Below are 27,874 nucleotides of genomic sequence, written 5' to 3'. Positions count from 1 at the left end.
GCACTACACCTTCTTTTGTGTTACCTGTAGCTCTCTGCACTGCACCTTCTTTTGTGTTACCTGTAGCTCTCTGCACTGCACCTTCTTTTGTGTTACCTGTAGCTTTCTGCACTACACCTTGTTTTGTGTTAACCATAGCTCTCTGCACTATACCTCCTTTTGTGTTACTGGTAGCTCTCTGCACTACACCTTTTGTGTTACCTGTAGCTCTCTGCACTACACCTTCTTTTCTGAGTATGGAAAAAGCTACACGTTGAACACTTACTTGATTCCAGGGACTGTACAAATCACTAAATTTCTTCCTAATCTGCTAACCATCCCAATATGTTATCTGGTTTTTGTTTTTGCAATGATGTCGGAAAAATTGGTTTCTTATTACCTTTATTAAAACTTTCTTAACAAGTTTTACAGATGGACTACTTAGACATGATTTACTTATTGAAATAGTTTATTAAAATGCCAAAATACAAGTACATTACCCAGTAAGCTGTGGAAGCTCAAACGTGTATGAAAAAGCATATGTAGACCCGAAGAGCTGTCCTTTAAGCTGAAATGAATCTGCAGTCACTGCATGCAGTACTGGTCTGATTATATAACAGAAGCAGTGATAGAAAAAAATATGAACTGGGCAAGTCACCTTACAAAAACACCTATGAACATCTTAAACACAACTGATTTCATAAATGTAATAAAAATAAATGTGCTTTACAGGTCTTCTGCAACTTTAAATATTGCTGTTCCAATACCTTATATAATATGGCCCATGGTTCTCTTATCTATTAAGAACTAAGGTTAAAATGCATATTAATACATCACTATGGCTAGGCTTACAAATGCCCCAGGGCAGATAGCCTAGTACTATACTATGAAACTATGAAACTATACTATACTATACTATGAAACTATCACTTCAATTATCTCTCTCAGACACAATCACATCAACATCAAAATTGTTATTTTTTAGATATTTTGATATAGAATATCAATTAATATACTTCAATAACTTATCATTCATTGAATATCCTAACCTTAAGCAAGATAAAATCTAATGCTGTCATTTGATTTTGAAATCTGCATTCTGTATTTGTACAACGTATGCAAAACATGTCCTAGTATTCAAAATTCACAAAACACAACAGTATAAGGGTATTAAACTAATCATTTCTGTTCAGTGTACTTCATGAACAGTCACTGGGTTAATCCATGACTTTCTGGTGTTGTGATGTATGTTAATGAGACAGTAGTAAACGTGACTCAAGTGTCAGCTTGGACAGACATCAATAACTGCATACTCACATTGGAAGCCAAGTGACTTAACTATGGTTCAAAGGCCTTAAATAAATAGGGGACAGAGGGTGTTCCAGTGGGGCAACCAACTGCCAAGGTGAGCGTGGAAAGAATAACCAGCTTTAAAGGTAAGCAGCATATACCAAAATTATGTGAACGGGGTGAAAGGGGCAGATCTAGTTATCCGATTGAGGATAAAAACATGCAATGGACCTCTGAAACCAAAGCCTGGCAAATGCTGAAAGCATGCAGAAAAAAACATGCTGGTTCATAAAAATTATCATTACCATGTGACATGACAATATAAAACATAGATGACATTGTAAGTATGTAATGCCAAAACACATTTGAACTGACAGAAGTACTACACCACAAATTAATTAATACACTAACCTTTTAAAGAAGCTTAAAATTTAGGAGCACAAGCTCACCTCTTTGGATAAGCGTGTGAACACATCTCCTCCCCTGAGAAAATCCAATATTAAATATAGTTTCCCTTCAGTCTGAAAGGCTGCATAAAGAAAGATAAAATAATTCACATGAGCTGCAGTATTCAATCTACCCTCAGACAGCAGCACTATGCAACAGCATCTAACTAAAACTGTAAGATTTTAACATAATGATTATGCAGTGATTAAAGACAGTTAAATGCCTACACCAAGCAGGTGGATTCCTTAAGCACAACAATTAAAACAGTTTCTGAAATAACTCGCATTACTCTTGATAACTCTTACAAAAGCAAACACTACAATTTACATATGTCATGGTGACGGTCACATAAAATGAACAAAAGTGCAGTTATACAAACTGCAGTAAGTGCAGCTGGACAGTAAAACATTTCTAGCGGGGTTCTGAGCTCTGAGATGAACTTGTAACCAATTTTCAAGAAGATAAAGTAAGAAATATACAACAGCTAGCCACATTTGGATAGTATATTTTCTCTTAGAGAACCTTCACTTATTACCTTTGTTTCTGAGAGGACACATTTTTGCACAAACTAGTAAAGTTTTTTTTTTAAATAAAAGGCTTACCATCTCTTCTACAGTCATCACTGACAAGTTAATTACCTCACTCCACTGATGCTGCTACACCAGCAGCACCAAATTAGAGAGAGACATTTCAGACATCAACCCAGATTGTGATGTACTGGTTTCCTCAGACCTCACACAGTCAGAAATTTTACTTCCATCACTCTTGCCTCAAGAACACAGGCTAAGTGCACGGATACAAGGTTCTTGTCATTGTGCCCTAGTGCTTTGGCCACACTTGGTACAGTGATCAGCCCAGAGGCACCTACTATCATACACCTAAGGAAGTAAAACCAGGGTGCTGCTGCAGGTAACAGAAAAGCATTCTCCACAATAATGGACATATAAGGATGCTTTCTGCACTGGGCACCTGTTTGGATTTCCTCTTGACAACTCCAGTTTGGCACAGTTCCAAATATTCTTACTTTCACTCTTATTGGTGTACATTCCAGATAACACACATCATGGCATCAAACAATGCATAAATATGGTGTACAATATACCATGACATCACACCAGTAAAATGATGCGCAAAGCCCCTTTCTGTTCATTCTGATTCCTATCTACAGAATTAGCAAAACCTAGAAGACAAAATATGTATTTGCCCAACTTCCAAGATAACCAAAACAGCAGATGCAGTATGTAGTTTGTCCAAGCACCACAGAACAGCAAGAGAGTAATAAGATGTCTACATGATGACAGAGACAATAGACTTGTTAAGATCTCTCTATGATGGACAAGCTCATCACACTACAGACCACCACTATGCATTTGAGTACTGTCTTACAACACAAGTTCTTTTTTTTTTCTTTTATATACAAGGGGTACTCCCCCCCAGTTTGGGGGCTCTGCTACAACCCCACAATCTTTAAATTTACTACCTATGAAGTTGCATCAATTCAGAGAAATAGGAAAGACTATAGTTGGTGTGATTACAATGGTAGTATTATTTACAGAACAGGGATGTGTGTAAGAAGCTCCCATAAAAGGGGGGAGGCAACCCTCTCTGAAAATTTGCATTAAAATAGACCACTGCTGTATACAGTATGATGGAGTCAGACAGGGAAGTTGGAACCTTTGTTTAGTAAGTTATGCATCAGTGACTTTGCATTCAGTATTTCCAAGTTGCATCAGAATAATCACCTACTGTAAAGGGGTTCTTTGCAGAAAAACTGACATGGACAGCACAGCCAGATTATGGTCAAATGGGTCCCTATGTAGGGTAATGGACTTGTCCTCCATGTCCAGCAACCCCAGTATCTAAATTTCACATAAGCTTTAAATATAGTCAAATAGCATAAAATAAAGTATTAATCAGTGATTATATGAAGGATGCAGGAATTGAAAAGACAAATCTATAAAGCATTTGCCAACAGCCTGCAACAGACCATTGGATGGAAGTTATACGGTCCACACTGATCCTCAGAGTTCTAGCTAAGGGTGCTCCCCACTTCCCAAGGTTCTTCACCAGTTCTCATTATATAGGCACGGAAGATTTCCCCCAACTGGTTCTGGGTACCTTTACTGCAGTGCTTAACTCTGAAGCAAAGTGCAGCATACCAAACCCTATGTAACGGAGGACAACCATTTCTATCGGTACTGCAGATTTCCCCCCAACTGGTCCTGAACACCTTTACCACAGTGCTCAACTCTGAAGCAAATGCAGCATACCAAACCCTTTGTAACAGAGGACAACCACTGCACGTGCCTGTCCTATTTGCTGTATTGCAAAAAGCAGTTCTTTTTAGTCTATACTAATAGAAGTGATGAACACACGGGCTAGGTCATCTAGGTCTGCACCCCCCTTCATAAATCTTTCTTCCTTACTACCTTAAAAGCTCAAGTCTCTGTTCCTGGAAAGTAGCCTATGCTCTACCCTTGCTTGAGTATCATCTGTAGTGCGCTACTCATCGGCCCCTACATCTTCTCAGGTTATACATAACTGCAGCACTGGCCACTCCCTGCCTATGCAGTTTTGCAAATTTACTTCACTGCATTAAACGAGCAGGCACTATTTTTAAATTAGTTACACTGCCCACGCTAATCTGCAGCATTCTACTCGTGTGCTCTACACTTCCAAGGTTCTTTGTCAGTTCTCATACAAGTTATTCAAGCCTCTCTTGCCTTATTTGATCATTACCATAACCTGTGATGACTCCTGCACTACCTATAAAGAATTAAGAAGCTGAACTATGTCATAGCTGCAGTACTCATCACTGGAATACATGTAGCAGTGTTATCTGGTCAGATATCACAGCAGCGCAGCTTAATGAATATACTTGCTGCAAAGGACTTTAGCAAATTTTTTTTTGTTTTTGCTTTTGTAATAATTATAGTTTGCTATACTTCTATCATGAAGAGACTGTAACTATGTATATGGAGAGCAGATGTGTCTATAGGTGTAGTATTTCTCTAGGAACTAGGCTAGAACTGTAATTAATTGCACACATTAACAGTCACTTTAAGCTGATAGTCACCAACTTGCACTTAACACAGTCCATCATAAGTAATACCATTTCTGCATTAATATTGTTTATCTTCTCAAGAGGATAATTGATAATTACAATGTACTGTTTTTAAAAAACAATTTGATTGATATTCTGCCTGTATCACTCTTGTTAAATGTATAACTGAATACCCAGTTTTTACTGTTACCTTTTTCTAAAACCCTCCCTGCTCTTAAGCTTACTAATCTCTCATAATGTCCTTTCTCTTTACAGTATATCTGTAGTGTAGATTTCCCCAGTGCTTAACTCTGAAGCAAAGCGCAGTGTACCAAATCCTATGTAACTCAGGACAACCACTGTACATGCCCCTCCTATCTGCTGTATTGTAAAAAGCAGTTCCTTTTAGTCTATACTGAAAAGTGGTGAGCACATGGGCTAGGTTGTCTAGGTCCACACACCCTCAATAAATCTTTCTTCCACACTACCTTAAAAGCCTAAGTCTCTGTCCCTGAAAGTAGCCTACATAATATTTGCAAATGACTTTAATAGCATTATTTCCTCCTTTTCACCCTTATACACATCATCCTAAATAGCCTCTTTACAGTGTTAAGAGTATACTACAAATTTTATTTCTGATACATACAGACTACAAGTTTGCTGCTAGTATCTAGCATTTATACTCACCTCCCATAGACTTTTGCTACTGAATGATTGGTTTTCTTTGGCATTGTTCCATTGCTGAACAGGGATCAGCCCACTACTCTCAGGCTCACTCTGCCTTACCCCCATTCCCACCCACCCTCCCCTGAATACTCTAGATTTATACTCTAATCTCCTTCTAAGGGCCCTCCCCTCACCCCAGTTACCCAATAACCATACATACTGGCCCCTGATCACTAAACCCTCCTCTACTTTGCCCTCTATTCCCTGCCTCACTCCTCCCATTTCCTTTTAGCTCTATTGCACAAAACAATTTCCCTCGCTCCACCTCTGCTCAACCCTGATTTTCATCACCCACTCTTTTTTTCCTCCCTCTTCTTACCTACTGCTCCTCCTTTACTTTCTTACAAACTCTTCCTACAATCAACAACTCCACTCTCCTCATCTAAACAAAACACCAGCATAGTATAACAGCATGCTACTGTATCTCCTCATAACTCCCACTCTGGTCCTCTCTGGGTTATCATCTTATCACACTACCTTGCTGTACCTTCCACTATCACCCACTCTTACTCAAGTTAACCTCCTCCTACAATATAACTCAGCACTTCCTTATCTCATCCTCTCTCTACAATACTTCCTACATTCTATTTCACAGATTAAATCATCTCAATTCTCTTTTCTTCAAAACCTAAGTTAAAACCCACTACCTCTTACTTTTATTTCACTAAACTTAATCCACTTCATATGAACACTCCTACCTGTTGGGGACATCCTCTTTAACTCCACCACCTCCACCTCTCCAACTAAACACCTATCTACTACATAAACCTACAAAGTCTCCCACACAAAATAACAGAATTACATGCTTGGGTCACCCACCACTCCCCAAATCTTAACTCTCTTAGAAACTTGGCTCAAACCTCATATAACAAACTCATTTCCACCCCCCCCCTCCGACTATAACATATAGACTTTCCACAAAAGAGGAGATGTTGCTATCATGTATTCAGAACAGCTTAACCGCTCCCTCCTCTCTCTACCCCTTTCCTGACTTCCCCTCTGCAGAACTTAACATTCTCAACTGTCTCCTTAACCCACACAAAAAAATTGCCATAGCATCTGTCTATATACCTCTTAGTAACAATATTCCAGTTCTTGAATCTATTTTATCCTGGATCTCCCAACATCTATCATATGAGAAAATCACACTAGGTGATGTCAATATCGATTGGAATATACTCTCTCCCCACTCACCTAGCCTTAGTATTAACCTTTTTGGTTTCAGTCAACTTATTTCTACTCCAACTTGCATCAATAAAAACTCTAGCTCTATTCTTGATTGGATCTTAACTTCTAACTCTAATCACTACCATAATCCCACCACTTTACCAGCCTCCTTAAGTGATCACCATCCTGTCTCAACACTAATACTACCTTCCCATACTCCCAAAAACCCACCTTTACAGAGACTGCCGCAACCTGTACAACTTCAGCACAGAGACTTTCAACAACCAATTTTCCCTTGTCAAATGGTCTCACCCATGTAACCTTCCTCTAAATGATGCTGTTCTTGAGTTTAACAATATTTTCCTAAATATGCTAAACACCCATCAGGAAATTTAGGATCAAATCTAATCCCGCACCTTGGCTCTCTAAAGACACCCTTTCTGCTATGAAACCTAGAGACAGAACCTGGAAATAATGTATAAATTCAAAAAAGCTAAGAAACCTTACTAAAAAACTTACTATCCGTGACAAGAAAAATGCTATCAAGAAGCCCAATCTACCCACACTTCAAATTAAAAAAAAAATTTGATACACCATGAACAATCTTCTCCATCCAGGGAAACCTTCTACCCCCAACCCCTTCTCCAGTAAAACACCTCTTGAAACCGCCACTCTACTAAACAATTACTTCAGACTCTATCCACCAACTCCCCCGCAAATAACAAATCACAACCCCCACCTCTCCAACAACTGCCTCCACTCAGCCTTCTCCCTGAAGCCGGTTTCCGCCACCCATACAAAATCCCTTTTGCAGAAACTTAAATCATGTTCTCCCTCCTTCGACAACCTACCCCCACAATTTCTTAAATTTGCAGTCAATTCTATAGTATATCCCATATCAATCCGTATCAACCATTCTATCAAATAATCCTCAGTCCCCGATATCTGGAAATCCTTTTATAAAATTTCACTTCAAAAAGGAAGCAACTCCACCGACTCTTTCAATTTCTGACTCGTAGCCATCCTCTCCCCTCTCTCAAAAATTCTAGAGAAATGCATTCATAGAAAACTTCTTACATATATCTACTCCAGGAAAAAACTCCTCACCCCCTCTCAACATGGATTTAGGCCCCATCACAGCACATCCACAGCCCTTCTATCCTTCGCCCAGACTATAGCAGAGGCAAGAGATAAAAATAAAATGGTGTCACGTCTATTCCTTGACCTCTCCAAAGCATTTAATAAAGTCTCTCACCCTAAGCTCCTTACTATACTAGCTGAACTCAACAACTACACATCTACTATTCTCTGGTTCTCTAGTTATCTTAACAACAGACTGCAATTTGTTAGATGGCAGGCCTCCTGCTCACCTTTCTTCACTATCCAAACAGGTGTCCCCCAAGGATCCATTCTAGGTCCCCTTCTCTAATATTTCTAGTAATATATGCTCCGCCTGCTGCACCTCATCACTGATCCAGTATGCAGACGATTCTATACTTATGACCCTCTCTGACAACCCTACTTACCTTCACTCCCACACACAGACTACTTTCAACACCACTGAACAATGGTTAATCAATAACTAACTCATCCTTAACCCGAAGAAAACTAAGCTTCTTTTCCTCTCAAAATCTATGTCCAGCCTTAAAAATTCTGGAAAAAGAAGTGAATTCCGCTAAAGAATGCTCAGCAGAACAAAAACAATGTAAATATTGGAAGAGCATTGCACCACAGGTATTAGTATTTCATCTGAGTATTCAAAACTTGCTAAACAACCAAAATGGCAGAAAGACAGCTTCAAAACAACAGCTTCAATAACAGGCTTTTACCATGTTGAATCCACAATATATGAAATATAGAGCTTTGCTGTTGTAAAAGTCAAGTGGCTTTGTAATTCCACAGCTTTAAAACATCTGGATGTCATAAAAACAGAAAAAAACTAACATAAAAGTGAAGAACCCTTCTGATGTAAACAATGGACAAGCGCTTTCAGCTTTTTCAAGCCTTCTTCAGATCTAAGTAGGTAAGCTGAGTTCAGTGTTTAAAAGTTGGTATCATCCAATGAAACACCTCAGTGAATGATGAATGTTAACCAATCAAGTTAGTAGGTTCTGGTTAAAACAGCAAGCTCTGCATAAAAGCCAAGATTTGAGAGAAAAAGGTGGAAAAAAATATATATATAAATATGGTCATTTAGGGCGCTTCTTTTTATTTCATTTCAACAGTTTCTTTGGGACATCAGAGCCTAAGTCAGTATACCTAAGGTTTCTGTCAATAAAAACAGGTCATAAGTGAGCATAGCTCATTGCTCGTCTATTTTTAAGAAAAGGTTTTAAGGGAACACAGCCATTAAGGCCAGGGGGGGTTATCTGCCCTCAGCCGCATTATCCATTTGGCTTCCTCTCTCTCTGTCAGACTGGTCAGGTCTCGTTCTCTGGAAGTAAAATGTATCTTTGAAATGACCATGAAACCAAAGCGCTGTCCCTCATGCTCACGTAAATGAAGACAAAGAGAGTTTGTTTCCTTTCTGTTGCGTATATCAGATTGATGTTTGATAATTCTTTCCTTTAGCTTCATATTAGTTTTTCCAACATAAAATGCTGTGCAGGAAGTGCAGGTAGCTATGTAAACAATATTGCTGGTTAGGCAATTAGCTAATCCATGAAAAACAAATGTCTGTTTAGTAACGGGATGCTTAAATGTGTTGCTACAATTGATTACATTGCAGACCTTGCAGAAGCTACATTTCTTTGTTCCTGATGAATTATTATGTATGTAGTTGTTACATATCCCATCATTTGAGCATAAAATCCTTTTGAGATTCTTTTTATTTTTGAAAAGGAAACTTGGGTCATCTCCAACAATCTCTTTTAACTTTTTATCCAAAGTTAGAATCGGCCAGAACTTTCTGATCACCTTGCATACGTTATCATGGTCCATAGTGTAAGTCAAATTGACCCTTAAGTTAGATGTTCTTTTAGGTATAGCTAGGGATGGTGTACTTTCTCCTTCTCTGACCTTAGAGGAATAAAAAGGTTTGCCTTTTCCTTTACGATGTCATTAATTCTGGTCTTGTTTAGTTCTAAACTTCTCTTTCCATATCCTCATTGGCTGAAATTATTAATAAGCCTCTCTTCTTCCCGGAGAAAGGTTGCCTCTTCTGTACATAGCTTTGAAATCCTTGCAATTTGATTTTCAACAATGTTAGAGAACATATGCCTGGGATGCATACTGGAAAAATGGAGCATGTGATTTTGCCACATATCTTTCCTATAGAGGCAAGTGTCTATTCCCTTCCCCGGATCAAGAGATAATCTCACATCCAGAAAGTCAATCATCTCTCTAGATGTTTTTACATCAAATTTTAGGAAAGTAGTGGTCTGTGACAGGAAGTTAACAAAGCTTCTTAAATCTTCTTCTTTGCCCTTCCATACAATGAAGGTGTCATCCACAAACCGATTGTACAGAATTATCTGGTCATTCCAAATGTTATTAGCATCCTTGGACCAAGCTCTCTCCCAGTTGGCTAAAACCAATTTGCATAACTATTGGCACAGGGTGTGCCCATGGCAACACCTCATCTCTGCCAATAGTAGCTGTTGTCATAATAAACACATTGTACTCCAACACGATTTCCAAAAGATCGCATATCAAACGTGATTCTACCTTCTCTTCAGTTAGAAATTCTCTTACTGCTTCAATGCCATAATTATTTGGTATGGAAGTGAATAAACTATTCACGTCTAGGGCTACCAATAGCAGACTCTCAAGATCATCACGATGTTCTAGAGCTATATACAGATGTTGTAGAAACTCAGCTGCATCTTTGATCACAGTGGAGGCCCTAGGTAGCATCTTTTCTTGTTCTTGTTCAATAAACATAGAAATAGATTCCATCAACCATCCTCTACCAGCCACAATTGGTCTTAAAGGTGGGAGTTTAAGATCTCTATGGATTTTTGGTAATCCACTGATAGTTGGTACGGTGGGGTGCTCAGTGATGAAGAGATCACGCAAATACTCATTAATCTCTCTTTGCAATAGCATGTCATAAAGAGCCTGCTGAATCTTCCGTTTCATAATATTTAGTTCATTCTTACTAATCAAGGAATAGGTCTTTCGATCACTTAATTCTTTCATCCATTGGACATACATCATTGCATCCATTACCACTATGGCTCCTCCTTTGTCAGCGGGTTTAACCACAATATCATTCCTCTCTGTAAGCGCTTTTAGTGCCTGATTTTCTTCTTTGGTTAGACTGAAAAACTGTTTCCCTTTTTGAGACATTCTAACTTGATTGGTTAACATTCATCATTCACTGAGGTGTTTCATTGGATGATACCAACTTTTAAACACTGAACCCAGCTTACCTACTTGGATCTGAAGAAGGCTTGAAAAAGCTGAAAGCGCTTGTCCATTGTTTACATCAGAAGGGTTCTTCACTTTTATGTTCGTTTTTTCTGTTTTTATGACATCCACATGTTTTAAAGCTGTGGAATTACAATGCCACTTGACTTTTACAACAGCAAAGCTCTATATTTCATATATTGTGGATTCAACATGGTAAAAGCCTGTTATTGAAGCTGTTGTTTTGAAGCTGTCTTTCCGCCTTAAAAATTCCTTCACTCTCTCTTCCTTAGACAATACCATCATTCATACTGGCTCCCATATCAAACTTCTAGGAATTACTACTGACAATCAACGGAAATTCGACCAGCATATCCAACAATCCATCAGAAAGACCAATCATAAACTCTGCTTACTGTATAGAAACAAAAAATTCTTATCCATCACCTCAAGGACTTCACTTGCTCAAGCCTACCCCCTCCTGCCTACTTTATGGTTCTCCTATATTCACCCACCTCAAAGCAAATCTTTCAACCAAACTTGAAGAAACTTACAATCAGATAGCCAGATTTGCCTGTAAACTCCCTTACAAATCCCATCACTGCTTGGCCCTTAAACAACCACACAGTGGCTTGAATTCCCTCAACCTCTTCAACTTTCTCAGCTACAGATGACACATTCTCTACTTTACAAACCTGCAGGCTGTCCCATCCATGTCCACCCTCCTATCCCTATACAAACCTTCATAATCTCTCCATAGCGGTGACCAACGGCTACTTGACATCTACAGGCCTAACAATAGGCAGATTACTTTATAAATACTCCATATTGCAAACTTAGAACAAACTCCCAGCTAATATACACTCTATCCAATCTTCAATCTATTCCAAAAGAGAATTAAAAAAACACCTTGCTACCTCTCCCTCCTGTACCTGTCACCACCTTACCCAACATACACTCCCCCAATTGTTAGACTATAACAATTCTCCTCTCCTTACTTCAATATAACTTTTTAATAACTAGAACTATGGTATCTTAGCTATGCCACTGGGTACTATTATACTTAATTCTCATCTTCTTGCTTCCTTAGCCACTATACTTCCTACCCCCTCTCTTCTCACAACTGTTCTCCAACTCTCGACTCTCTTATCATTCCTCCCCATCCCCCCTACATCAACCCTTCTATTTAATGCTTCTTCCTGTCTATCACCTTGATTTAGTCATTAAAGATGTTCTGGGGCTAGGTTTCTTTTTTTCTGATGCCCTATTTTAAATCCATATTCTTACATCATGTTTCTACCTCAATTATTTTTAGCTATTTTTTTCGCAGAATTTTTTACGTTCCATTATGGCAAGAATATATGTAGTTACGTATTCATATTCACAGTACTTGTGTTGCAACTTTGTTATTGTTATTTTTATTTGTGTGGAACTTTTCTCCTTGGGTCTCCACTGAAAATGGGCCTCCAGCCCAGTTGGACTAACCCGGTTAACAAAAAACAAACAAACAAGTTCCCAGGTTTCAGGAGCAGCCCAGAAAGCATCCTTCTGATGAATTGACTTGAGCAGAGTTGCGCAGAAAGTACAGTTGTGTAAGAACTTACCATAACAGTAGATGTCCTGGTGATCACTATTGCAATACTCCAGTACTTGTGGAGTTATCCTGCAGAGAGTAATCTGAAGTCTGGTTGGGGTACCAAAGCCAAAAAACACTGATGCTCCATAAACCCAACATATGATCTGAGCCCACAGATATAAGATTACAAAATTGATTGTATGAGCATAGGACCCTCAGACTACCTAGCCCTATCAGAACCCTGGATAAGGTTTGTGAGAGATCATAATAAAGAAGCATGTTCAAGTAAGAGAAAGTGGGAAGGAAAAGTACAGTTGTGTACACTTACCGTAAATGTAGATGTTCGAGTGTATTCACTGTTGCAGTCATCACACTTGGGTTATTTGCCTGCAGGTAGCCCTAAGTTGGCTCGAATACCAGAGACTTAGTATTTGTGTGTCAGTTGCTGTCGCTTCAGGACAGACATCAGGTCAGGAGCATAAAAATAGGCAGCCAACGCCATTACATCAGTTTTTCTTGCCCCAAATAGGGAGCTAAGTTATGGTGGAAAAAGACCACCAGCAAAAAGTAAATACCAACAGCCCAGTAAGGGGTGAGTATGAGAGAGAGAGACAAGGGGACTGGAGGGTGGGAAACCAGGACTGCAACAGTAAACACACTCTAATATCTATATTTATGGTAAGTGTACACAACTGTACTATGTTCTTTGTGTTTCACTGTTGCAGTCATCACACTTGGGTTGATTCCCAAAGCTGAAGAATGGGAGGAGGCAGTCAAGAAAAGTTGGGGCTGGCTAGTATGTCCTGCAGAACTGCTGTTGCAAAACCTGCCCTGGATTTGGAAAAGATAGGCAGGTGGTAATGCTTGATGAAGGTGTGAACAGAACTCCAAGTAGAAGCTTCCAGAATGTCCCTGGTAGGGACTCCTCTAAGAAAGGCTGTAGAGGTTGAAGTTGCCCTAGTGGAATGCGTTCTGACTCCCTGAGGGGGTGGTTTCCCATGGTGCTTGTAACAGAAATGGACACAATGTGCTATCCATTTGGAGATGCTTTGTTTTGATATGGCCTTGCCCTCTGCCCCTTGTGCAAAGTTGACTAGTAACTGGTAGAATCTGAGCTATCTGTGCATGTCTAAAAGGTGCAGTCTCCTTTCCCCCTTATTCTGAGGATTAGGGAAGAAGGTGGACAAATAGATTGGTTTAGAGCCACACTGGATACCACTTTTGCATAAAAGAAGGGTTAGTCCTGAGGGAGACCCTGTCAGCATGAAAAATAATGAAGGGTTCCACCACCATAGGTGCTTGTAGCTCAGACACTCTTCTAGCTGAGGTGATGGCCAGAAGCAAGGCTGTTTTCCAAGACAGGAATTTCAACTCTGCTGACACTGCATGCTCAAAGGGAGGGTAGCATGAGCTTTTCCAGCACAAAGTTAAGGTCCCAAGCAGGGGTGGGGGCTCTTCTTGGTGGCCTTCAGTCGTTAGCCCCTCCCAGGAACTGCTTGATGAGGGGATGAGAGAAGAGAGGTGACTCAGTGCTGTAATGAGCAGAGATGGCAGAGGCATGCATCTTAATGGAAGAGAAGGGATAGGCCTCTATGGAGTAGGTCTGTTAGGTAGTCCAGGATGAGAGGGGTAAGGAGGGCTGTGCTGTATCCACTCCTTTAGAGAGAATCCAGGAACAATACCTTTTCCACTTATCAGCATAGGATTTCCTAGTACTGGGTCATCTAGCTTCACGAATGACATCCAGCACTTGCTTGCTTAGGCTGGCCAGTGGAGGAGAGTTCAAGGAATGAGCCAAGTTGCAAAGTTCAGGGTTTGCAGAAGCATATGCAAGATCTGTCCCTCCAGCTGAGTGAGGAGGGTTGGGATCTGTGGAAGGTGCCATGGTGGCACCGGTGACAGACTGCACAGAAGTGGGTAATAATGTTGGTGTGGCCAGTCTGGGGCAATCAGGATTGCCCTTGGTTTGTCCTGCCTTATCTTGAGTAGCAGTCTTTTAAGAAGAGGCAGAGGGGGAAATGCATAGATTGAGAGGTTTACCCACTGGAAGGATATGGCATCCACTTTCCAGGCCTTACTGTGAGATACCCTGGTGCAGAATTTGCTGCGCTGGTGATTGTAGGGGGAGGTGAACATGTCCACCTTTGGGGTACCCCATTTCAGGATTAGAAGGCTGAAGGTGCAGAGGTCTAATTGGCACTTGTGTGGGTCTAGGAGATTTCTGCTTAAGTCATCTGCCAGAGAGTTTTAATTGCCTGGCAGGAATTGAGCTTGCAGGTGAATATGCATAGCCAAGGCTGTGTTCCACAGGGTCATGGCTAGTCTGCAGAGTGGGTAAGAGTGGGTTTCCCCCCTGCATGTTGATGTACCACATCACTGTGGTGTTGTCAGTTTTTATCAGAAGGGGTCCTGGTGAGAGCAGGGATCTGAAAGCTGTTAGAGAGTGCTGAACAGATAGCATCTCTTTTGTTGATGTGCAGATAAATTTGATTTAGGGTCCAGTGGCCCTGAATGCACCAGCCATCCAGGTGTGCCCACCAGGCATAGTCTCATGCATCTGTGGTTAAGGTCTAGGCGGCATGGGGTTATGAAAAGGGAAGTCCCTTGTTGTGGTTGCATGCTACTGCCCACCAAAGAAAACTCTATCCTGAGACAAGGTATGATAGGTATTATAGTTTCCAGGTCCTGAGACTGTTGGCACCAAAGGCTTAGTACCACTGAAGTTTCCTCATATGCAGTCTGGCATATGGAATTAGCAGAATACAGGAGGCCATAAACCCTAGAGCCTGCAGGATTTTCCCTGCAGGATTTTCCTTGTGGATAGCTGGTTCTGTTGGCCATTTGAGTGAAGTAGCCTGTCAGATAGCTTGTTTTTCTTGAGTAAAGACTGCCACCTGGGTTGATGTGTCCAAGCTTGCTCCCAGGAATACAATTTTTTGACTGGGGACTAGTTTTGATTTCTTTTTGTTGATAGTGTATCCCAGAGAGGTTAGAAGGTCCTTTACAAATGTCAGGTGCTGCAACAGCTTTTCCTCAGTCTGTCTGAATCAGGCAATAGTCCAAGTAATGGTAAATCTGAATCAGTCTCTGTCTGCAATAGGCAATGGCTGGAGCTAGGCATTTTATGAAGACTCTGGGAGCAGTGGATAAGTCAAAGGGAAGTGCAGAGAAATGATAATGCATAGATCCTGACCTAAAATGAAGATGTTTCCTGCACAAGTCCCTGACAGGGATGTGCAGATATGCTTCTTTTAGGTCTAGGGTGGCTAACCAGGCATCTTTTGACAGTATAGGGAGAAGCTGCTGTAGGGTGAGCATTTTGAATTTTGGTACCACCAGGAATGTGTTTAGAATGGAAAGGTCTAAGATTGGGCGCCAGGTGTCCTCTTTTCTGGGTACCAGGAAAAGTCTGGAATAAAAACCTTGGCCTATCTGTTCTGCAGGAACAGGCTGAATTGCCCTTATGGAGAGCAAGGACTGAACTTGGTTTTGTGCCTCTGCCCACTGGTTTGGTGGATGGTCTGGGAACCTTTTTGGGGTTGGCAGTGTGTGGAAGTAAAATTTATACCCCTGGGATACTATGTTGAGGACCCATCGATTGTTGGTGATGGAGGTCCAGTTTTTTGCATGGTGGGCAAGTTTTCCTCCTAGGGGCATGAGCAATTAGGTAGAGGTGAGGAGAAGAGTTGAGAAGTCATTGTGAATTCTTTCCATAAGGTGGCTTAGCCCTCCCTGTTTTAGAAGTGGAGGTACTCCATTGCTTAGATCTCTGCATACCTTGAGACTGTAGACTGGGGGGGGGGGTCTGTTTCCCCTGGGTCTAGTTTGAGATGGCCTTGAGGGGGCTGGAAAGGACCAGTGCTTTGAGGGGCAATGCCTACTGAATCTTGGAGGCTGCACTTGCAAAAAATATTTGACTGTCTGCATAGACTTAGCCTTTTCTTCCATCTTTTTTAAAACCTTTTCTGTTTTGGTGCCAAACAGATTGTCCTTGTTCAAAGGAGAGTCCAGTAATTTTGATTTGACATGGTCTGGCAAGGTCTGCTCCTTAAGCCAAGCATGCCTTCTAAGTAGAGAACCTGTGACGTCTGCTCTGCAAGATGCTTCTAGGGCATCAAACCCACATTGCAGGGCAATTTTGCTGACTTGGCTTGCAGAATGCATAAGCTCCTATAAATCTTTATTTTCTGCACAATCATGGAAAGTAGATAATTTTTGCTTAATAAGTTCCATAATATGTTGCTGGTATTTCAGCATGTGAAACTGGCAATTCAATGCCCTCATGGCTAGAGGTGCAGAGGTGTATATTTTTATCCCATCTGTCTAAAGCTCGGGAATCCCTGTCCAAAGGGGATGGATTCTTAGCTGTAGTTGCTTTTATTCCTTTAAGTCCTTGGCAGATGACCTCTGGGTCAGCAGTAGGATTTTTGAAAATAAATTTGTGAGAATCAGGGACTCTGTAGTACCAGTCTGTTTTCCTTGAAGCAGGGAGTAAAATATCAGGAGTTAGACTGGATTCCATAAAGACATTATCCACAACATCCAAAACAGGAGGGATAGCTAAGGGTCTGTGCTGTGGTAAATCTAGAAATTCCCTGAGTCTCTTTTTTGAGTGAGGATAATCCTGGCATTCCCAGTGGAAATGTTCTCTCTAAGTATGTGGGGTTTCACCAAAAGAAAAATCCTCTGGAGGGGAAGCAGAAGGAATGGATTCCTCTGCATCAGAATCCTCATAGGCAGATGAAGGCATGTCTTCACATTCTGAAACCTCAACGTCATCGGACTCTTGGTTAGTCAAAGCTGCTGGGGACAGGTCTTTCTTTTAGCAGGGGAAGGCTGGCTTCTCCTAATCAGCCTGATCAGGTCTTCTGCCATTTTAAGCATTTGTGATTGTGCCAAGGAAGCAGGCGCTTGAGTTTGGGTCATCGTTTTTTTAGGCATAGCTTGTACTCTAGGCCTTAGAAACTCTGTAGTTGTAGAGAGAACTGAAGAGGTGAAAGAAGTCATCAGTTTGTGTTGAATATTGGTAATGCAAAGAACTTCCTCAGAAGTCGGTGCCTGCACAGCTGCTCCGGACCCATCCAAGGTAGACACATCCGCAGGTTCCGTAGTCAAAGAAGAGTCTTGCGGCATACCTGACTCCGAACAGGTCTCAGTAGCGGCCTGCAAATCTATCGAAGCAGGCATCATGGGCTGCGAAAGCACCTCTCTGAGAACCGGCGAACTGGCAACTAGCTTAATGGAAGCATCATTGATAGTTTTGGACCTGTGCGGTCTGCCTCTGTCTTTATCCTGATCTTTTTTTTCAGAAGATCGGTAGTCGGATGGCTTGCCGAAGCCATTTTGGAATACAGAGATCGAGAATGAAAGTATTTAGCTACAATAAGGGCCCAATGATGACCGACAGAGACGTATGTCGTGGTCTGGGCCTAAACAGGTGACGCAGTAAGAATGGAAATCTCTGTGTAGTATTTGCTTTCCACAAACAAGACAATTGTTAACTTTTTCTGACATCGGTTAGAGCAAGAAAAAAGGGTCCCCAGTGGGAAACTTAGCGTTAGAAGACTTCAAGATGATTCAATTCGGAAACAAAAACTCAGGTAGTGGCCGACCGGCACTCGTGAGAACTGCTTCTGCTTTGGGCTCCTCGGCAAGAAAGACTGATGTAATGGTGTCGACTGCCTGTTTTTATACCCCTGACGTCAGTCCTGAAGCCACAACCAATGCAGAAATACTAAGTCTCTGGTATTCGGGTCGACTGAGGGCTACCTGCAGGCAGATAACCCAAGTGTGAGGACTGCAACAGTGAAACACGAAGAACATCTGCCAACCTCCGTCCAGATAGAACAGAAAAAAAGGGATGAGAGGGGGAGGGAAGCAATATTGCAAAAGTGATGAGCAGGACATCTGCTGTTATGGTAAGGTCTTGCACAGCTGTACTACATCCTTCCTTAGATCACTCCTGCAGCATTCAAATATGTGTGACTGATTCCCAAAGCTAACAGATGAGTGGTGTAGGATTAGGTAGATGGGTGTTGTCTACTCCTCCAAAGAGTCAAGATCTAGCAAAGGAGGTCCTCCATCTGGAAAAAGCATCAACACAGTAGTACTTGCTGAAATTGTGAACAGAAGTCTAGGTGGCAGCTTCCAGTATGGACCTGGAATCAATGCCTTTGAAAAAGGTATCTGAAGAAGAGACTGCTCCTGTAGAGTGTGTCTTAACACTGGTTGGCAGTTGTTTTCCATGGAGGGTGCAACAGCCTTAGAATACAACTGGAAATAGTCTGTTTGAAAACAGGACTTCACAACTTACCCTCTTCGAAGGGGAAAATGAGCCAGATAGACTTTCTGAAAGGTTTAGTTTACTCCAAGTAAAATATCATTACTGTCTGTAAATATCTAGATAATGAAGAATTCTCTTTCCCCTGTTTTAGGGTTAGGAAAAAAGGTTGGTAAATGAATGGATTGGTTCAAACATACATCATTTACCACCTTAGGCAAAAAGGAAAGATTACCCCTTAGGGTGACCCTATCATCATGAAAGTTAAGGAAGAGGGAATTGCCACAAGAGCTTGCAACTTCAAGACTCTTCTAGTGGTAAGAGCAACAGTAAAAACAGTTTTCCATGTAAAGAATTTTAGAGAATCTGAAGCTGCTGGTTCAAAAGGAGGCAGAGTAAGTTTCTATAAAATACAATTCGTATCCCAGGGAGGTGGAATTGATTCAGATGAAGGACACCTTTTAACAACTACATCCATCCACCTATAACCCCTTTTTCCCATTTTTGCACATGGGGTTGGGGAGTCACTTCAACAGTGGGAATCATCTGGAACCAAGGTTTACACTGCCGGGTGGCATGGGGTTGGGGAGTCACTTCAGCAGTGGGAATCATCTGGAACCAAGGTTTACACTGGAATCATCTGGAACCATGGTTTACACTGCCGGGTGGCATGGGTTGGGGAGTCACTTCAGCAGTGGGAATCATCTGGAACCAAGGTTTACACTGCCGGGTGGCTCACCCTGCCACAGTAGTTCTTTCACTGCCCACATGTGCATGCACACTCACGCTTCTGGCCAATTTAGAGTGTCCAAGCTACCTACTGCATGTCCTTGGAATGTGGGAGGAAACCAGAATACTGTGAGGAAAGCTACAAGAACATGGGGAGTATATACAAAGGAGTATATACAGACTCCAGACAGAAGATACCACAGCTGAGAACTGACCTGAGGAACCCTATTGCTGTGAGCCAACAATACTATCCATTGCACTACTGTGACTGAATATGGATACCCTCCAAAAAGATGTTCTCATTCTTTTTGTGACACAATATGGAAAATCTTTTCCTCTTGGGATAAGAAAGATTTCCTAGCAGGAGGTTTTCTCACCTCCTGAAGCACATGGAGTATGCCCTCTGAGAACTGGTGTCTTATAAGAATTAAAATTCTATCACCCAGAGAGTCAGGAAGGCAGAACAGAATCTCAGCACCTTTGACCTGTGTGAGATAGCCACTTCTGGGGTAAACTGATGCGACTGATTGCCCCTGACCAGATGAAAAGAAAGGGAAATCAATGCTGCCTGGGCCAAAAAGAAGTCACCAATAAGATTTCTGGATGGACCTTTTGTATCTTCAGCAGAAACTCTGGATCAAGAGGGAGAAAGATTTCTCCCATTTAACGGACACAGTATTCAAGATCCAGAATCATTATATAGCACTGCTTCTTTCACCTTGGCCAGTTCAACCATAAGACAGGCTCACACAAGAGGATGGCAACACAAGAGTTAAAGGGGGAAGACCGCTACAAAAAGAAAGCACTGCAGTGTCACCTTTTAGCAAACACAAAACTACACAAACCTGTGTTTTTTTTTTTCCTGGTACTGTTGCTGTGACGACAACCACTCCACTTGTAATAAGTTACTCAAGTTTCAGCTTCTCATTTGTTACTAGAAGGAATAGAGAATTGTGCAACCGCAAGCACAGTCCTGGAGCGTGAAAATACTCAGTTAATAATAATGATTAAAAAAATCCATTCTAAACAGGATTTTTAGATGTTATTTTTTATTACAGATACTTCACTTGTATTACTCTTTAGGCAACTAAGTCCTTCAGCTTACCAATACGAATGCTTGAAACCCTGAAAAAGTTGCATCCCAAAGCAAAAAGCAAATTCTGATTATGAAGCTTGTCCAAAGCTGATCCCCATCAGTTGCCCCTACATCTTTCCCATGTAATCACATGATACAAGATTCGTAAATCCTTTCAATCTCCTCCAAAAAGTAATTTGCAATTCTAAAACAGATATCCAAATGTCAAGGAAAGACATTACTCAAAAAGAAGCTAAGCATACACTCCTCTGAGGAAAGTCAAAGTGGCAGACTGCTAGACGCAAGATAAGCTCAGACCTTAGACTTATTTTCTTGCAACCATGCAATTTACTGGCTTACTCAAGGCTATTTTTCCAGTCCTCTGAGATGTGATAGAGTAACATGATTTTCATGTTTACTTCACTTTGCATGCCAAGTTTACCAGAGAGAAATCTAATAATTCAACACTTCTGACAAGTATATTAACAATCTCAGGAGGTATAAATCATCACACAGAGCATAAATGTATTCATAACACTAACATTAGGAGAACTTACTTCAAAAGAGACTACATTGATGCTCACAGAACTTCCAGAAAATCATACACACACCTGGAGATAATTCTTGGAAAGAAATTTTAATTCCTTCATGAACCACTCAGTCAGACTGCTGAACTACATCTGGAACATTTCATCCAAATCATCTAGCCAAACATATCCTTAGTTCCACAATTCTCTCCCTACCATTAGTCATCATTTAATTTAGTCAACTTCCAGGAAAATAAGAAAATTTAATTTTTAAGCCACAAACAACTGTCGCTACTTCCTTTAACTAAGAAGAGCATATGTAAAAAGTACCCTTTTCCACACTAAGAAATCCAAATATGAACTTCTAAAATATGTCTAGTACATCTGAATATTAAAATGTAGTTGTTAATGTTATTTTACATAATACACTAATTAAATATGCAAAACCAAATCACCTACAAGAGCCGTTATTAGTAAGGGTTCCCTACATGGCAACTTAGGAACAATACAAGTCAAGAAATCAATGAGACCATAAGATGGCAACCTATGCACCATTAAGTAGGAACACAGGTAACTGCGTAAAGACAACTGCTCAGAATCAGTTCTTACAGCAGACTGACTGTAGGTTATTACTCACAGCAGGAATCACTTTCTACAAGACTATTAATTGGGTTTAATGAGAAGTTTCTCCTTTTTTCCACTGTTTTGCAACTGTGGAGTTTTATACACACATACTATCTTATAAGTTCATGAATGCAATGGAACTTGGTCCTCTGTAAAAAGCATAACCTACAAGTATGTATGTGTTTTTTTAAGGGAACACTTTTATTTTAAATAAGAAACATCTTTACTGAATTATCACTTATGACAGAGAATCATACATTTATATCAATGAAAACAAACCATACTGACATACTTTCAGTTGCAAAAATTATACATCACATACACATTTCTATACAGTCACTGTCCATCTAACACCATATTGCTCATTCCTGCTTTCCCTTAAATATCATTCCTCCTTCAAAACATTCTGCACTTACTGTTCCTATAATTCACATTTTTTTCTGTTATTTGCTCCTACCCTTTTCTAAAGATCCAAATTCCAATTATTTTATCTATGTTACTATATTCACTACTTCTAGTATGGTTGATTTACACTGATTTCCACTTTCTAGTAACTGCTCTTTTGGCAGTCCCCAGAATTAAACTCAAGCAAAGCCTTATATACTATGTCTTGACAATTCCAATTCTGCATCACAGCTCAAAAAAGCAATTCCTTAGTTACATCAATTTGTTCACCCAGAATATTTGAGAGTAGTCTGTAGGGAATTTTTAAAGTCTATCATCTCATTACACTCCTACGAAATATGTTCCAATTACCTCCTTCTTCCCCCATCACACCTTCAACAGTTGTAGTCTATCCGAGGATAAATTCTTTGGAGTCTGCTTCAGGTATAAAATACCTACACAAACACTTCCAAGCAAAGATCTTAAGTCTTCTAGGCTGTTTTATATTTGGGAGCCATACATATATCCTCCCATTGTTTCTTTGTGGATTACTTAACCAATCCCTCTCATCCCAATCCTTTCTAACTTCCTCTGATTGATTCCTACAATTCCTATAGTTATCATGCAGTATTTTATATGCCCTAATTATCCCTTTTTTAACAGCAGCTTCTGATCTCAATTCTACTAAAACCTCTACAAGTGCTAGTCTTTCACTTAGGATCCCCCTGTTCCTTTCCCTTCCTTGTCAAGTATATATATATATATATATATATATATATATATATATATATATATATATATATATATATATCTGAGCATAGGCAATCTTTAGTCGGCAATGCAAATGTATTCTTGGACTCTTCCCAGTCTATTACCCTTCACTCTCTAGTCATTTGCTCCCAATACTTTGGTTACTTTGCCAGTTTTCTCCAGTAAATCCTAGCCCCCTCTTGCCTACTCTCAGTGCCCCTAATTGCAGAATATTTTCTGCTACTTCTTGAATGCAATATTCTGTATAGTTATTAACACTGTCGTTAAGGATCTGCATCCAAAATCCCGGTCTCTCCTTATTTCATGAGCTTCCCCCCATTTCATCATCATCCCTTTCCACTCTGAATTGCAACTTTCTGCCTGTGCTATGTATAGAAGCTGTGTAGTTCTGAAATACCCCTTCAAATCAGGTAACCCCAAACCACCTTGTTCTATTGGAAGGATCAACTTATCCCAGTTGACTCTTGCACTCTTCCCCTCCTAGATAAAATACTTAAACTCTTGTTATCCACAACTTCTTCTCTGGCTGATAAAAATATGCCTGACCTGTGTATAAAACTAAAGGGACTAAAAATATTTTGACTATTTTTACCCTGCTTTCTATATTCTTAAAATGGAGCTTCCAGTTTCTCAGCTTTTGTATTACCTTTTGTTTAATCTCTTTCCACATATCCTTGGTTGCCATAATAGAATCCTTTTTAACCTAAAATCCTAAGTAGTTCATTTTATCATAACTCCATAAACATGGGTATTGCTGAACCAACTCAAGTGTGGGTACATAGTTCACAGATACTGCCTTTTTATCTTCATTAATTTTGTATCCCAAAAATAACTTGAAACTGTCTCAGAAAGTTCCATAACACTAACATATCCCTTTCTGATTTTATCAGGTACAAAATAATATTATCTGGAAATAAAGCAAACTTTTCTTGATTACCATACCAATTTTATCCTTGTATTTCGGAGTCCTTTATTTTCTTTGCCAATAATGGTTCTAAATATAAAGCAAATAAAGGGGAAAGGAGCCACCCCTGCCTGGATGACAGGGAACCATGTTCTTGATCTATTGGGATCAGGTAGTGTTTCTTCAATTGCTTATGTGCCATTCTTTCATGGAAGAAAAAGAGTAAGCTACCTTCAGACATTAGTACACAATAGTTAATACCCTGTTTATGGGCCACACAAAGACTACAACAAACCCCTAATGCCCTAATTCCAAGAAAGAAACTTTAGTTTAATTTTTGTAGGTCCATTTACAGCCTATTGGAAGCCAGATACTTACAATATTAAACACAGCCCTGGCTGAGCAGAACATGGCAACCAGATTGGTACAACAGTGATGGTACTTCAATTAACCAAAGGGGTGTGTCATCTGTTTCAAAACATTGTTTGTGACGACACTAGGCATGGATAATCATCATATCATCATCCCCAATTTTCTACATAGGGTTGAGGTGTCACGTCAACAATCATCTCTCCTGATTCAATGGCACTCTTCTGACTTCTTTGACAGTCATGCCTGAATGTCTTGGGATTTCTCTCACACTATGCATCCATTCTTTGCTAGACCCCATTTCCTCTTACCTTCTTTCAGTCTTCACCAGATTGTCGCCTGGTTTTCTGCACACATGCCCAAACCATTATTATCTGTTCTTGACCTTCTTTGGAATTCTGCCTCCGTTTTGATGCCCTCATTTCTTCATCTGTCCCACAGTGTGCATCCTACCACCAATCTCATGGATTACATATCCATCACCTCTAGCTTCCTCAACCACTCAATTCATTTCCCAGGTTTCTGTAGCATATAGTACTACTGGCCACACCACCCTTTTGTACAGCTTACTTTTTGGCTTCTTTAGCATTCTTTTGTCATATACTACCCTTGTCACTTTGTGCCAGTTGGCTGCAGCCCTTCTGATTCTAGCTTTGACCACTACATTCAGCCTCCCCTTCTCCACAACCATCCCTCCCAAGTATTTTAAACGTGTTCTTCTGTTTCTGGGACTTAGATCATTGCAGAACAGTCCAGATCAATTTTCTTTGGAACTTGTCGTATGCTTTCTCCAAGTCTAGGAATCTCCCAGTTGGACTCTTTCCTCATCTCAGCTTCTTTTCAACTACCTGTCTCGCTGTAAATGTTGAGTCATTTGTACTTCTTCCTCATTTGAATACCAACTGCTCACCTCTGCATATTCATTTATTAGTCTCAATCTCCAAAACCTTCATGCAGTGTGACAGGAGTTTGCTACCTCTATATTGCCCACAGTTGTGAATGTGCCCTTTGTTCTTGTACAATGGCATTAGTATGCTTTACCTCCAGTCCAGTGGGATAGTCCTCTCTCTAGGAGTACCCTAAGGAACCATTTCTCCCAAACTCACCCAATATCTTGATCACATTTGCTGTGACCTCATTTGAGCCTGCTGTTTCCCCTGACCTAATTTTCTTTAGTGTTGTTCTTCATATTCTAAGGTGGTCTTCTTTCACTGTAGGCTGCTCCTGGAGCAGTACAACTTCTATGGGGTCTGTCACTCAGAAGCTGCTGGAAATACTCCTTCAGTCTGCTTTTGATGTTCTGTGGACTGGTGAGCAAGTTGTTGTTGGCATGCCTTATGAAGGGTGTCTGATGACCATCTTTCTTTACCTGTTTTTGCCTTGAAACCTGATAACAATTTTTTGTGCCATCTACTGAGTCACTTTCCAGAAGCCTCTGATGCTTGTTCTTTCTACTGCAACTCCTCTCTGAGAATCTTTACCAACCAGCATTTCCTTCTTAGCCTGATCTGGATTTTCTCTCTCCCAGCTTTTCCTGTACTGCTTTCTTTTGATGACTTCCTGGACATCTGCATTCCACCATCAGCTTTCCTTGTGTACCTTATTTACATACCTGCTCAGCCACATATGTCTTCTACAGTCCTTACACTTGCTGTTTTGAGGCATTGCCATTCAACTCTATTTTCTCTTCTTCCTAAGGTGCTACAGCTATATGATTATTTCCATGAACTCTCGTACATTTTCTATGGTCAACTTCCAAGTCTTCAGTGTAATCTCTGTTGACCTTAGCAATTTCTCTGTCCACTGCTTGCAGCTGATTGTGGCAATCAGATGTTTAGGGTCTAAATTAGAACATCGACAAAGCTGTTAATCGAACAGCTTTCTACTTGAAAATGCCGGTAATAGAAGTGTGTTTTGTGAGATTGTGGTACAGTAAAGATTACAGAATATGCCTTTTCTTCACTGTAGTGCGATCTCGGAGTTGGTATATATAATTAGCGGGGGGTTAGGGGGCACAGCTCCCCACAAAAGTGAGTTCTTTTATTATCATTTTCGATTATAAAGCTATTCAATTATGCTGTGGGATGACTGTTTCACAGGGTATGCCTTATAATCGCTGCTTCTACACCAGTGCTATTTCATTCCCAGGAGGAAGTCTACCCAAGCTGCATGCTGACCACTCTTGCATGTAATCATGTGATTGCCTCTCTTGCTAAACCATGTGCTGGCCACCAGCAAACAATTTGCCAGACAGAAGTCTAAAATAGACAACTTTATTCCTGTTGCTTAAACCACATGGACCCAATGCAACTGGCATTCAGGTCCCACATTAATCAATGACAGCTCATGTTGTCCTGCTTTATCTAGAACATCTTGCAACTGCTGCCTGAATGCACTCTTCTCTTCGCTGTGGGGCATAAGCTGAGATTATTAATACTGAGTACAGACTTTGGGCCCAGTTCCAAAAAACTTTCTCTCAGTGATAAGTGGCCACTTGCACTGAGACCAGGGCTTTTGGAATCTGGCCCACTCTGCAAGCCTGTTTACAAAGAGGCCGTACACTAAGGTAAGTCACTTATACTGACAACAACTCTTTTGGAATCTGGCCGTTTGACCGCAGTTTTTCTAAGGCTTAATGACGTCAATCAGATTTTTGTCAGAAGATCAAAGGTGACAGTTTGGGAGGTAGTGGTGAACTGTACATTTAGCAATATATTCTCAAACTATGTTACAGCTACTTAAAAAAATTAAATAAAACAAATCATCAAATGCTTGATGCATCACTGAATCTCCCACCTGTCATTCTCAGACACTTCAAAATAAACCAGGTGAATACTGTAATTGTGCTGTCACTGACAACCTGGCAATGTCAAAGGAGTGGGTGGGACTGAGAAGGGCTCTGGATTATGACCTACATACTATCCGGCCCATACTAATTCATTTTTCAGTTGCACCTCACTGTCCAAACAGTCTCATAAAAGTGGTAATTTCACAGAACTACGTCTGGAATGAAGAAATAGCAGCAGGTTGGACAGCCTGAATATAAGTGGAGGATAGCAGTGTATTTACAAGGCTCTACTAAAGGACAGGTTAGTAAACTGGCTAAAATACATTTTTCCACAGTTCATAAGCAGACATGTAGAGAGCGTAAAGATGTATGTGTAAGGTCTTGATGGCTAGCATAAACTCAGTAACTAACAAGAGCAGTCTGAAATAACCAAGTAAATACACTCTTTAAACTAAAAAAAAAGCATTTTCTTAGAAATAAACTAGCAGAGCAGCCCCAAAGCAACAGCTACCTCTTTCTCACAAATGAACCCGAGGTGTGCCATATACTTAAAACCCTAGCTCGTCTTATTCATTAAATATCAGTTGCATTTAAAGAATCCTAGCATATCAGATCTTCTAAGGAATGACAAAATAAATAGTCACCAATGTTAAACACATTAACTACAAGCCCATACATGTTTTACAAATAAAGGGAAATGAACAAATGTTAAAAATATAAATAACTAGCTTTATAGCATCTGGGTTTTGGTCATGGTGTGCTTACACTAAGTGCTGCACATGCAGACAAGAATAAGCATCTGACACCAAAGTCAGAAATGGAGATGGGGGTGGGATAGTCAGGCA

At 40.4% G+C, this 27,874-nt stretch overlaps 1 protein-coding gene across 1 annotated transcript in view; it reads right to left on the bottom strand.

Annotated features, from left to right (window-relative positions):
• Nucleotides 1–27,874, bottom strand: part of RPS6KA6 (ribosomal protein S6 kinase A6) — a 1,361,734-nt gene that overhangs the window by 729,236 nt on the left and 604,624 nt on the right. Inside the window, exon 6 of the mRNA XM_044057140.1 lies at nt 1,719–1,798. Coding sequence (XP_043913075.1) covers nt 1,719–1,798 — 80 coding nt within the window. The remainder of the gene's footprint in view (nt 1–1,718; nt 1,799–27,874) is intronic.

Source organism: Protopterus annectens, chromosome 15.part0 (assembly GCF_019279795.1).
Source record: "Protopterus annectens isolate FY-2018-M chromosome 15.part0, PAN1.0, whole genome shotgun sequence".
In the NCBI taxonomy this organism is placed as follows: Eukaryota; Metazoa; Chordata; order Ceratodontiformes; family Protopteridae; genus Protopterus; species Protopterus annectens.
Note: the sequence above shows the minus strand (reverse complement) of the source record. Positions and strands in the feature narration are given on the sequence as shown.